Source organism: Poecilia reticulata, chromosome 9 (genome assembly GCF_904066995.2).
Source record: "Poecilia reticulata chromosome 9, P_reticulata-male-v2, whole genome shotgun sequence".
NCBI lineage: Eukaryota > Metazoa > Chordata > Actinopteri > Cyprinodontiformes > Poeciliidae > Poecilia > Poecilia reticulata.
In genome coordinates, this window is record NC_088838.1 from 32,431,021 (window position 1) to 32,445,172 (window position 14,152).

At 37.5% G+C, this 14,152-nt stretch overlaps 1 protein-coding gene and 1 long non-coding RNA gene across 2 annotated transcripts; both read left to right on the plus strand.

The window, feature by feature from the left end:
- The first annotated feature begins 1,670 nt into the window (after nucleotides 1-1,670).
- Nucleotides 1,671-5,281, plus strand: LOC145552882 (uncharacterized). Its single transcript, XM_081610938.1, has 3 exons — nucleotides 1,671-1,759; nucleotides 2,201-2,249; nucleotides 4,424-5,281. The coding sequence occupies exons 2-3, from the start codon at nucleotides 2,208-2,210 to the stop codon at nucleotides 5,144-5,146; spliced, it is 765 nt and encodes a 254-aa protein (XP_081467064.1). The 5' UTR covers nucleotides 1,671-1,759; nucleotides 2,201-2,207; the 3' UTR covers nucleotides 5,147-5,281.
- A 2,971-nt stretch (nucleotides 5,282-8,252) lies between these two features.
- LOC145552963 (uncharacterized) lies at nucleotides 8,253-13,372 on the plus strand. The gene is made up of 3 exons (XR_014089109.1): nucleotides 8,253-8,365; nucleotides 8,446-8,530; nucleotides 11,597-13,372. It is a non-coding gene; the product is annotated as an uncharacterized LOC145552963 (long non-coding RNA).
- The last annotated feature ends 780 nt before the right edge of the window (nucleotides 13,373-14,152 follow it).

Consider the following 14,152-nt stretch of genomic DNA (forward strand, 5'->3'; position numbering starts at 1 on the left):
CAAGTTGCATTAAAATTCCACTAAAAGTGCAAGCTTTGCATTATTCGGTCAATAATGACCCTTTTAATGCGAAGTTCTATTAAAATTTGGATAAGAAGTCCAATAAAAGTGTCAACTTTGCATTAAAAGTGTCATTATTTACAGAATGACGCTTCATGACAACAGTCATAGACATTCATAAAGACACCATCTTCATGGTAAATGATATGACAGTGTCATGTCAGTCTTATCCACACCACGTCAAATAAAGTGTTACAGATAAAACATAAGCGATAAAATCTAAAACTGTTCATTCGAAAAATTCTTGAAACATCTCAAAATATTTTCAGCCTGTGAGCTGCAGAAATTTTTTGCAGTACTCAAAAAATGTACTTGGTACTTTTGCTAGTAAAAGTAAAAGTACCACATTAACATTTTTACTTAAGTAAAAGTAAAAAAGTACTGGCGTTTAAAAATACTTAAGTATTAAAAGTAATAATACTTGCTGAATGCAATACCTAATCGCTAATACAATGTCATTAAGTGAACCTATCGTATTTAAGTTTAATACATCAGAAATGTGCCATTTTAATGAACAATGCCACAGATAAAGCATGTTTTCAATGTGTTTACTCTGTAACACAGTTTATACTTAGAGATGTGATTCTCTGCATCATAATTTCAGGGATCCATCCATTTTCTTGCACCCTTGTCCCTCAGTGGGGTCAGGAGGTGCTGGTGCCTCTCCAGCTAACGTTCCGGGCGAGAGACGGGGTCACCTGGGCAGGTCGCCGGTCTGTCGCAGGGCAACACAGAGACACACAACCATGCACACACACACACTCACACCTAGGGGCAATTTAGAGAGGCCATTTAACCTGACAGTCATGTTTTTGGACTGTGGGAGGAAACCGGAGTACCTGGAGAAAACCCACCATGCACAGGGAGAACATGGAGACTCCATGCAGAAAGACCGGGGCCGGGAATCGAACCCAGAACCTTCTTGCTGCAAGGCAACAGCTCTACCAACTATGCCAGGGATGCAATTTCAGGGATGGAAACATTTTGTCTCCTGTCCTAACATAGCATGAACTTCACTTTTTTTGCCACTGGTGGCTTTTATTTTGAAAGAAATCCAACAGGAAGGGAATGGAAAGATGGTGGGTGAGGGAAGATATGCAGCCAAGGAGCCACGTAGCAGAGTTGTAGTCAAGACCACCTAGACCAAGTCAAGACCAAGACCAGCACCTCGCTCTACATGACACAATAAAATTAAGAGTACCTTTCAAAATTGATTCTCAAATTGATCTGAAAGATCCACAATCCCATAAAACACCTAGATATTAAATACTTTGAGTTGAAATAACTTTAACTAGTATCATTATGAATTGAAACTCTTCATTCTGTGCTTCTGTGCATTGTTTCCATCTCTGTGCTACAAATAAAGTCATTTCTTACAACTATGGTTACATTAAGATCTAAAATATCAAAACAACTCGTCTCCATGGAAACAATATTGTACGCATCATAACAAGTTTCCAGATTTGTTAAAATAAAATAAATTTAACTTTTAAGTGAAACTTTCTGGTGCACAGAAGAATAAAGTGTGTAAATAGAATAATCAGACGGCTGAATGTTTAGTTTTAAAAAATACATGTTAAGAGTTAAATGTTTATGGAGCTGTGACCCTTTGAACAACGTTACCATGGAAACCATAAGATCGTCTGTCAAACGTAAATATTATGACAAAGATCATCTGAAGAGGTGGCTCAAAGAAACTGTAAGTAAAGCCTTATTTATCACATATATTTGTAATCACATATATTTGTAATAATTCATACTGATGTTTAATGTTTCACTTTGCAAAATGTAGAATCGTGTCATTACCAAGACTTAAACGTGCGAAGCAGAAATCATCCCTCTGTTTCTGGATTCTCATTTGTTTCTGTTAAAAGTGGTAAAACTTTACAAAGCATCTGTTTAAATGCTTAGTTAGCTTATGAAAACTTCCTAAATTAAAAACAAATAAACTTTTCTGAGAAATTAGGGAATGTGTTTAATCCTAGATGACATAAAGCAGGAAGTTGAGACTGTTTTAAAACCATAATGTGTGAAATCAGGTTGTCTCTAATAAATATCTGGTTTCAACTATTTCTGTTGCCACTGCTGCGCAAATATAATCAATTCAATTTTACATATTATGAATGTTTGTTTTACGCAGAACTGAAATGGAGAAACTTGGAGTGGGAGAGAAGGCATCACTGGAAGAGGTTAGTTATTAAGACTTGTGGGAAACTAAGTGCTTTTGTCTCTAATAGTCTTTCTGCATCCAGTTTGAATGTTCTCTCTGTGCTTGCATGGGGTTTCTCTGGGTACTCTGGCTTCATGCCACACCTCAAAAACATCACATTTATTTTAATTTGGGTTCTCTGAATTACTATAAGTGTGTGTGTGTGCATGCCTGTACATGTGTGCATGGTTGTTGGTCCTGGTTGTGTTCTGCTGGTGACTATGGGCCGATTGTGGCTCTGTGGGTAGAGTGTTTGTTTTGTGATCAGAAGGTTGTTGGTTCAATTCCAGCTTCCTCCTGGTCCATGTTGATGTACCTCTGGGCAAGACACTTAACCCCTACTGATGTATTAATGTGAGTGTTTGTGTGCGAATGGGTGGATGTGACTCTAGTGTAGAGTGGTCAAAATGACTGGAAAAGCGCTATATAAGTTCATTTACCATTTTATTAAAATGTACTTTTGTAATTATGCCTTGATTAAAAGACCATCAGATGATTTTTCTGCATTTTAACCACATTATTAGGAGCCATTATAAAATGTCCAAAGAGCCACTGGTGGGGCCACAGGTTCCAGACCTCTAGTCTACCTGAGAGAAAGGCTCATTTATTCTCTTGCACTTGATTAAACTAAACAGGGAGATGTGTTAGGACAGTGTTTTTCAACCTTTTTTGGGTCAGCGCCCCCCCAGCCTTTATCCAGGTCCCTCACCGCCCCCCACCAAATAATTTGTAGGCTACTTTCCACTGACCATTATTTTATCATTAGTATTACTGTCACTATTGTAAATATTGTGATTTTTATGCTTTCTTCTGTATTTATCATCAAAAATAATTTCCCAGAGAACAAAAAAGTCATGGGAATAGAAATTATTTTCACAGGCGTCTATGAAAAATGCAACAAACATTCAAGTTAAACTTGGTAGGCCTAACAGCAGCCAATCAGAGTGGGGAAAAAAATTATTATTTTGTGCCATTTTCTAGTTGTTAAATATTACACAAAATGAGCAGATTAAAGATGTTCAACATGTCAGTTTAAACTTTGATCTATTTGCAAAATGACTGAGCTCTGCAACATTAAAACATGGATAGAACTGTAACTACATTAATCATAGCTCTTCTTCTCTTCAGTGTTTGTCGGTTTCTGGTGGTGCAGCTCTGTGCTGCCTTCAGGAGAATGGGACATCAGAGCATCATCCATAAAATTTCACCCACATGGCATTTATTGTGTAAACCAGAGCTTTCAGTGGAAAAACAAAAGTTCCAGGTCCTTTTAATGCTATACAAATATGAGACAGAAACATGGATTATATCTTTATATAGACCTGTCTATTGATTATAGATTAATAGTATTATTGGACAGAAATGACAAAGAACAAATCTGGTTCTTAATCAAATCCTAATGAGTCAAATTGAAAGTGTCATGGAGTCATCAGCCTCATGACATTAACACTGACATGAAAGATAATATTGAAGAAATAAATATATCAAATCTAATTAAAAACATAAATAAGTGATAAGTTATTTACTGTTATGGTCTGTAAGATATATTTATTCTCAGTACTAGATATGGTTTCAACAAATTCATGGCACTTCAACAATATTATTTTACCTTTTATCTGGAAATAGTGTCTATTTATTCTTGCCATACAGTCCTCTGTATTAATTATTGATCGAAAGGTCTTGTCATACCAGTTTATTCCTCCTTATTTACTTTAGTTTCTTAGTTTATTCTTGCATTTTGTTCTTCATTCATTTCCATTTAGTTTCATTTGATTAGTATTATCCTCTCTTGGTTTATTGCTATGTCCACTTTAGTTTTTTTTCTGTTGCTAGATTTATTTTATCGTTTATCCACCATCAGCAATCTTCACTCATCACCTGCTGCGCTGCCTAATCGTCATGTGTTTCACATCATGTGTTGATTTTTTCACTGTTCAGCATCGGATTTTGTGTTTTTATGCCATAAAATGAACGCTCTCTATCGTGGTATCACCCATGGAGGGATTTCTTGATTTCTTTATTTAAATGGGTTCATTTTTCAGAGGGTTATGTTAAGATGTTTTTAATCTTTGCAAAGAAGTAAAGCTGTTGGCTATCAAAGTGTTTGTGTATCATATTTACTGTTGGTTATAATTACTGTACTTCCCTTCGTAGAACCAAACCTGCACAAACCCAGGTGGACGTGATGATAAAGCCTCAGATGGTCCCAGCAATGGACAGCAGGTTCAGTCCACCCAGAGCCTGCAGAAAAAACACCGCTGTGACAAGTGTCTGAAACGTTTCAGATGGAAGAAGTGTCTGAAAATTCATCAACGCATTCACACTGGAGAGAAGTGCTTTCTCTGTGACCAGTGTGGAAAGGCTTTCATTCACAAGAGTGATTTCAACAGTCATCTGCAAAGCCACACTGGTGAAAAGCCTTACAGCTGCAATCACTGTGAGAAGAGATTCAAAAATTCTGCAACGCTGAAACGTCATCAGCGAATCCACACTCTAGAAAAGCCTTACAGCTGCAATCACTGTGAGAAGAGATTCAAAAATACCTCAGCGCTGAAACGTCATCAGCAAATCCACACTGGAGAAAAGCCTTACAGCTGCAATCATTGTGAGAAGAGATTCAAAAATACCTCAGCTCTGAAACGTCATCAGCAAATCCACACTGGAGAAAAGCCTTACAGCTGCAATCATTGTGAGAAGAGATTCAAAAATACCTCAGCGCTGAAACGTCATCAGCAAATCCACACTGGAGAAAAGCCTTACAGCTGCAATCACTGTGAGAAGAGATTCAAAAATTCTGCAACGCTGAAACGCCATCAGCGAATCCACACTGGAGAAAAGCCTGATCCACATAAGACAGCAGCAACATCTGGAATGTGAGGGAACTTCTTTCTCTCCTCCTGTCTTCTGTCACTACGGTGACAACAGTCGGTGCTGTCTGTAACATTTATATCAATAATAATAACAAGCATGCAAATAAATTGTCTTGTCATCCTTTTTTGTAGCAAAAACAAAGATGGTGTCAGGATCTGGGGTTGTTTGAGTTTGGCTATGGAATTTTGTCATTTTTGGTGTTCCTTACATTGTTCTATGTCGCCTTGTTTTCCACTTCTGTTATTCTGTAGAGTCATTAAGTAAAGTTTATTTATTCACAAATCACAATAGGAATCAGCCTTAAAACCATAGAAAACATAAAACCAACATAAGTAACAGCAAAATCAAGAGATAAAAGCCTAGGAAGTTGCTTTTTAAAAACCTCCAGAGTCAGAAAAACGGAGCAGCAATGATAGACTGTTCCACAGCACCTGAAAGGCCCGGTCACCGTTAGTTTTTAACCTAATCCTAAAATCGACTGGAAGCCAGTGTAGTGAATATAGAACAGGAGAGATATGAAGAATTTACTGGATTTGGTGAGAATTCTGGCTGCCGCATTCTGAAGCTTTGGTATCTTTGTGGCCAGTTTGTGTTGGATCATTCTATTGAATGGAAGGAATTTTGGGGCAGAAACATGTTTTTCTTATGACAGTTCTACAGAGCCAAGGCTGAAAGGTACAAGAATGTCTAGACCAGGGTTGTCAAACTCCAGTCCTCAAGGGCCGGTGTCCTGCAACTTTTAGTTGTGCCTCTGCTACGCCACACCTGAATAGAATAATCAGGTCATTAAGGTTCTGGAGAACCGAACTACACTAGGAGGAGGTAATAAAGCCATTTCATTCTAGCGTTTTGTACCTCTTGCACATCTAAAAACTGGAAGACAGCGGCCCTTGAGGACTGGAGTTTGACACCTGTGGTCTAGACTGATGGGTATTTTTCTTGAACCTTCATTAAAAGAACCACAGACAACCTATATGAATTTTATGACCAAGCTTTTGCAAAAGGAGAAGACTCGGCAAACTGCTCCTCCAAGCCGTTCACTGAGCGTCTGAAGACCTTTGGTTACAGCTTGTCTTTCATTATCAAGCAGAAACAGGGAGGATAGATAAAGAAGACAGCAGAGACAAATTATTACTGCACACAGGCAGTTTCTAAGATAGGGAGTATTCCGGTTGATAAGAAGGCACCTGTGGAAACGTAATTTAAGGTCTGGGAAACACACAGTTAACTGTTTCACATGAAGACAAACAGGTAGATGGGGGCTCCAGGTCAGTTTATACACACAGAAGAAAGAGAACACTTTAAATTGAACATTAGACTGAATATGAACTAAAGTGATAACAAAATGATAATACCAAAAAATCTCTTAACATAGACTTTTGCTGATGGCTTCATATTCATTGCTAGAAATGGATGGAATATCAGCAACAAGAAATGCTATATCTGCTGCTGTTGGTTCTTCATGTAGACGTTGAAACAAAATACGTCACTTAATACCGCAAAGTCTTTATTATTTACTATTAATTTCACCATCACTGGCACCGTAAAAGATACATTTTTCGATAAAATGCCATACTTTTTCATTTTCTTAACTGAATTTGGGAAAAAATGTCATGAACTGGTAGGTTGTGGTGAGGAAGTGGACGCAGCTTGACCCCGGATGTAGTGGAATAATATGTTTAATGATGATACTCCAACAACAAGGAACAGCGGGAAACGGCACAAGGAAAAACTGGCAGCCACGGAGACAGACGAGATCAATAGACAAGGACCCGACGAAGAACACAGACAACAGGTGAGACTAAATACACACGGGGCAATCACGGAACGAGACACACCTGGGAGACAATCAACGGGGAAAGACGCAGAGACAGGACTAACAGGGAACAGGATCACACAGAAACTCAAAAATAAACACATAGAAACACGGATCATGACAAAAAATACTTTTTCCTGGTTTTGTTTTCTTTTGTTACTTATATGATCTATTGTCATTTTCGTCCTTAAAATACCAAATTTTCCCCTTTATAGTTTGGTCTGTCTGATGATGTAATTTTTAAATATTAAATGATGTATAATTTGATCAGTACTTGAGTAGACTTTTTACCAAATACCTTTTTACTCTTACTTGAGTAATTAATAAAACAAGGGTGAGTATCGAGATAATGCTCTCAAAAGATTCAAAGCCCATCCAGAGTTAGTCACATCTCTGCCTGAGAAGTAAGTATCTATGCTTGATTTACTTTAATAATGAAACAGGCAACTAAGATAAGATTACAGTATAACTGGTGATGGCGCAAATCACTAGTTATACTGTGATTTTTCTTTTTTCTCTTTAATACTCTGTAGCTTGGTGCATCTGTAAAAAATGACTGAACAGAAAGAGCATATAAAAATTATAGTGCAGTTGAGATTATGACTGGAATTAGGGTTAGATTAGGGTTAGATTAGGGTTGGAGTTGGTACTTCACCACTGGTATAGTTACTTTAGAACTTTTGTGTTCGCAACCAAAATGTCTTTTTCTTTTTCTCATTTGTTCATTCTTTTACTTCCTTTTTGGTTACTTTTTTCTCTTTAATACTTCCTGAGAGAAGGATCTGAACTTTTCATACCATCAGAACTATTTATTTCTACAAGTCCTAAGTTCATTAATGGCCTTCGTCAAGGGAATACTTCAGTTCGATTTGAACCCATGCTCTTGGATCAAATTAAATTAACCAGAATTGAACCCTTGGACGAGGCTCTCTCCTTCACTGAAGACTTATCTGCCCTAACAAAAGGAAAGAAACCAAAAAGAGCATCTCTGTGTTTGTTCCAGTTTGTTTTTTGGTTTGATACAAGTGAAATATGGGATATTTGCTTTGGTAAAATTGCTCTCCTTTTGCTCTCCTGCTGCTACTTTTGAGCAGATATAAGATATTAAACTTATTAATATGTTTACTATAAATTTAGTGTTTATCAGTTGATGTTACTTTCAAATTAAGATAAAAGGGCACAGTTAAATATTATTTTTTTTAAGTTTGCGTAACCCGTAATTCATCAGGGACTTTTATTTTTGCGGGCCCACTTCCTGTGTGGCCCCAAACTCTGCCAGCTTCTTTAAAGCTCCACCTCCAGCGCGCAGTTTGAGCTTCCTCACCTGTTTCCACTGTGATTGTGGCTTTCTGTAGGCGTCCTCCAGACAAACTGATCCAAATCGTTCAATCTCCTGATTTGATTGCCTGGTGAGTCTGTCATCCCTCAGCAGTATTGATTTTATATATGAAAATTCTGCTCTATTGCTCATTGGAGGTGGTTTTGCCAGGATTGTTGGCGCTGTTTACCTGGACCGTCACCGGGATTCTGCCGCCGCTCATTGTGGCTCAATTCGCCCGACTCTCTTTGAAAAGGTAACTTGTTTGGTGCATCAATGATTTTGTGCGTGTTTCTGGCTGTTTTTACTGATGCTGAGGCTGTGAAGTTTAAAATGACGGTGAAGTTGATGAGTAGAATGTAGCCACACTTTTAAGTTTGATATTGCGCAGTATATTTATTTATTTCTCTTTCTCTCTGAGTATTTGACAATTAATTTATTTTATGTTTCTTGGTTGATATTTTGAAAGTGCACTTTAAATTGATTAAGCTTGAAATATGATTATACTTTTTTTGTTATACTTGTGGTTAATTTAACCTGATTATTGAAATGTTTGATTTTGTGAAAATTATTAGGAATTTAATAATTGCATTATGCTTTTATGCTAATTACTAACATATAAACACCAAAACTAAAAGCACGGCCTCCTGTTTTTCATTCATAACTCGGGCTCCTTTAAAGAACAGTCTTCTGATGCTGCTTTTGTAGCCGCAGTTAGCTGCCTAGCCCATAAGTGTTACATTTGCTACTCCTGTATGATTAAAATCACATCCAATACTTGTAAAATGTGAGCTAATTAGATATAGCGCTAATGCTAGCATTTATGTTAGCTTAGGATTGATGAGGCATTGGGTTTCAGCTTGTTGTTTTGGGGGGGGGGGGCCCATGTGAAAATCTGCTCAAGGCCCCAAAAAAGCTTGGGGCCTTTTTTGGGGCCTTGAGCCCCAAAAAAGGCTCATAAAAGGCATAAAAGGCTCAAAAAAGTTAAAACATATGTTTTAACTTTTTTGAGATTATTTCTAAGAGATCATCCAGAAAAATGTGAGGAATAGCCCTTTAATTATCATCAAAATGACCTGGTGAGGTTAACATGTGGCCTTGTGTTTGTCGCATCAGATGCCTTTGTGTGTTTTTACAGTGCTGGTGTGACGTCGACAGGACAACGTGTGTTTAAGGCGTCACTTCACTGCTGCACTGTGATTAACCACAGCCAAATCTGTTCTTGAATGCAGCAGTTTAATGACATGGTTTATATTTACAGTGTTTATTTTCATCGTGTGCGTAGCGCCAAGCTAATACCTCTCTTTTGTTTTATGTTTGGTTTCATCCAGTCAGGAGGTGTTTCTTTACGAACGCCTCTCCGGGTTTAATTGCTTTCATTGAGTTGATTTCAACTAAATAATCCTTTAGTTCTTTGTGTTGCTCAGAAAAGGGTTTAAAACATCATTTTGTTGGGAAATATGAATAACCTTCCCTCTGACCATTTTTATTGTTGCGATTTCAAACCTTCCCCTCTATAAACGACCCAAACACTTACATATGTTTTAACTTTTTCTTTTTAAGATTTTAATATTAGATTTTCCCTTGCTGTTTCACTTTATGGCGTGCAACATTTAAAGTTTTAATTCTTTGTGAGAAGCAACATAATTATTAAAGGATTTAAATTGTGCAAGAGCTTCTAAAATGTTTAGTTGAACGCAGCTGTGCACTAACATGCGCACACATATCTCATGTGACTGTTATTGTCCACCTCAGCTGACCTGACATGCTGTGTTACTTATATAACCTCTTATTCCCGGAGGTATCGTCTCTAACCTGGTTGCCACTGAAGTTGTACATTTCTTTTTTTTTTCAGTCTTTCTGACTTTCATGAGCGCAGATCTGGGGAGAAATCTGTGAGAACTCCTCTTTTGGTCTTTGGCAGAAACTAAATTGCACGATTGCTTGAACTGCCAATTTCAGGGTTTGTAAAAGACGCGTTTCAAAGAATGTCGGTTCCTACTGAAACCTTTCAGTATGAGAGGTCGGATGTCCAACTGGCTCTCTGAGGATGAAAAACAAGCCAACCTGTTTTTATGATTTCTTAGACTTTCTTTTACTGCATCTCTGTCATCAAAAACAAAACTCCTACCAACAATTGTAACTATATGAAGGGCTGGGCGATAAACCTCAAAGGTGACCTAATTATTTACTGGACTTTGCACAAAATCATTTTTAGATGACACAATAAGTTGCTTTAGGGCCTCTGTTACTTTAAATATAAGTACAACTCAACGCTTAACACTCACATGTGAAAATGGTTGCGCAATTGTACAACCGTACATCTTTGAAAAGCATTAATGGAGCCTCCTGCACAACCAGTAAGTGGTTTCCGGTTGTGCAGAAAGAAAAGCATTTTGTTAATTCCAGCAGCCATTACACGGCGCAGACAGCAGTCGACCCAGCTGATCAAACGGGCTGGAATTCAGCTCAAGTTGCTATGGTGACGGGCTGGGCTCGGGTTGCTAGGTAACGGTGAAATATGACTCCACAATCTGGACGTTTTAGAGACTCCAGCTCACAGACATTAAAAACATCAACTTATTTCAAAAACTGTTGTTTTTTGTTTTGTTTTTAAGCGCTTGGACTGTTTACATAAGCAGTTGAGACCCAAATTGAAATGCAAAAACATACAAAATCAGATTTAAAAAAAAAAAAAAATTCAGATTTTAAAAACAAAATCTCAGATTTTTTTCATACCAAATTCAATTTCTGGTTGTTTTTCGGCTTTTCTTTTCTCAAATTGAAGTTATGGGTGACAGAAAATATTATCAAAAACTGTTTTTATTTCAGTCGGATGATGAAACAAGATGGTAGATACAAAATCTGAGGGAAAAAAATCCAGATTTTTCCCAAAAATTTATATCAAACAGAAAATTTAACAAATCAATAAAACTGAGCTTTAATTGCAGCTGTGACGTCTTGCATTATATTGTATATAATTTTACTTTGGGGAGAGACGGGACGTTTTTTGAGGAACTTTCTCTAAGGAATCAACACCTTAATGTGGAGAAGGCTTTCAAGTTTCCCTCCGATTCTGGACGGTTTCCAGTAACAAAAAAATTGTTAAGCCCATTAATTATTTTAACAAAGGGTACAATTACTTTTCACAGCTAAGTGCAGAAAGCCGGGGCCTGCAAATCAAAACTGCATTTATTCTTATTAAGTTTTATCAGTCTATTCTGGTGTGTTGGGAGTTTATCTGTAAAATAACAAAAAGCCTTTTTTTAAATGTTTTTTTTTTTTACCTTTGGCTCTGTGGGGAATTGTTTCGAACTGTAAGCTTGGATGGGTGCCCACATGTTGGCCTGGCTGGCTGAGCGCAGATGGAGCCTGAGGAGGAGCAGAGAGACGCGACGCTTTCACCAACAGCCACAAAGATCCAGAACGGCTCCAGTCAACAACTACGAACAAAGACCAGGATTTTCTGTTGTTTGAACTCGTTTTGTCAAAGTGTTTCCCAGCGCTAAGAGCAGAATGACTTCCTCCTGGACAATAGTCAGAGTTTTTCTCAGCTTGATCAAAACAGCAGGGCTTTTTTTTAGATTAAAAAGGGAAAATGAGCAAAGTTTGGAACTCCTACCAAGTATCCGACTTTCCGATATAAAACAACAAAGAACTCACAGTATTGCAATTTTTGCTTTTGTTGAACTGCGTGGCGAAACTGTGTGACGAGAGCTTTTAGTGACTCCTGGATGCTGTTGAAAAGTGCAGCTGAAGCAGCATGAGCTGCAGCTCTGCACACAAACGGGTGCAGAAAGCACAAGAGAATCGTGAGCAATTTTGCTGCCTTTGTGGAGAGCAGAAAGATGAAATCTGTCCTGACACCTGCGTGTCAGATGCAGGAGAACTGCAGAAGAAAAGCTGCGAGACGGAGGAATCTCACTCTGCTCTGTGAAGCCGCGCTATAGGACGAGACGCTAACATCGATGCTAACGTTACAAATCACCCCCAGGAATTATTATTAGAAAGTCTGGGCAGCAGTTCAGATGTATCAGTGTCATGGTGCCAGAGGTGTGAGAGGAAATGTCAAATAAGAGGATTCAGCAGAGAAATCTCAGCCTTAAGGGACTTTAAAACCAGGAAACGTGTGACGGCACATCCAGAAATATGATGCTCTGCAAAAACATTCATGACATTTGAGGCTTTCTCACAACAGACCACCATAAAGCAGTTTTTAAAAAACAAAAGACGCTGAAAAGTGTGGCTTGCTTTTGTACTCGACTCCCTTTATGCTGAAGCCCCTAAATTAAATGGGTTTCAGCAGAAAGCGGTACTTTATAACTTTGTTTTTCGACTTGATGTCCGCCAGGGGGCGATAGAGAGGCATCAGAAAGTTGGAGGGAAGAGCAGAATTTTTTAAATAACTGTTTAGCTATGCTTGTATGTAAAATCTCATCTGTTTTTTATCATTATAAAATGCAAGTTAAAATAACTTATTGAAATGTTATTTCACTGATTGGCTCCTATTCATATTCATCAAGCTAAAAGTGACAAAAATATGCATCAAACATGCATCATTAAGACATTAACTACGTCTGTCATGACAGAAATAAATCCTAAATTAAATAGTTAATTTATTCACAAGATGCAATTAATTTATTAAATGTGTCATTAAATCATAATGCAAACTTATAACAGCTCATTAAAATATTTAGCATTTTAATTTTAATCATTTAATTACTTCTAAATTTAATTATGTATTAATTTGGGCCCTTTTGGCTCTCCATACACGGTGAAGTTTGTTATGATAAAAGTTTGAGAATTGCCAGTCAACAGGTGTTGGTGTTTTGATTTATTTTTATGTTTTTATTGTTTAAAGTGTATTTCTGTATTTAGATAATTTCTCTGTTATTATTGCTCAAATGGTGTTGCCATATTAGTGTTTTTTGATTACGTTTGCTGAGCTAAAACAAAAATGTCTGAACTTTGTCACATTATTCTGATGTGTAGCATGAAAAGCTTTAAAGAGGAAAGATTTTTACATGTCTGCTAATCTCACAGTTTAAATCATTTTATTTTGTTACAGATAAAATAAACGCAGGTCGGTGCTTTTTCAGTCGTATCCATTTCGTAACATCAGCCTCCAGAAGTTTAAAATCAATACACGCAGTGAAAATATCAAAAAGAGGTACAGAATAATGAACTTAAAACTTCTGCATTAAATTTTTAAATAATTTAAAAATGAGTACGGTTATGGATCATCTTTACCCAGTGCTTTAAGTGAATATTTTAATGTGAGCGCCACAGTTCTCCTCAACATGCCAGCGTCACTTTAAATGCGTTGAACGTGGAGGGAAAATGACATTAAAAAACCCTGACTCATCGATATTTGCAGCCTTTTTATCTCCTCAAATTAATCCTTCAAAAGCAGCAGATTTTGCATTTATGATTAAAGGATCCCCTTAAAGCTCTGACTCATTTCTGTGAGCCGACTTCAAAGTTTAACGTGAAAAGGTGATAAATGAAAAGATGTGCCTTATTGTGGTGCATGAACATAATTTCCTTCCCTTCTCACCCTGAAGAGAGACGCGAGGCGCGCTGCCGCATGAGATTATCCTGTAATTCACACGTCCTGCAGGCGAGCTGCCCTCTGCAGAGCAACACAGGCTGGAGGAACGCTGAGGAACGCTGAGGAACGCTGGGACAATGAGGTTCAGCCTCTGTCAGCAGAACAAACCCAGAATTTACTTCCACATCGTTTGTTTTAGAAAAAGTGAGGAAAAATGTTGTGTAACGTTATCAAAATGTAAAATATGAGAAAGGAAACATCTCAGCCACTACTTGCATTCATATTTCCTCCCAGACCAAATATTTAGTTACTAAGTTAAATATTTAG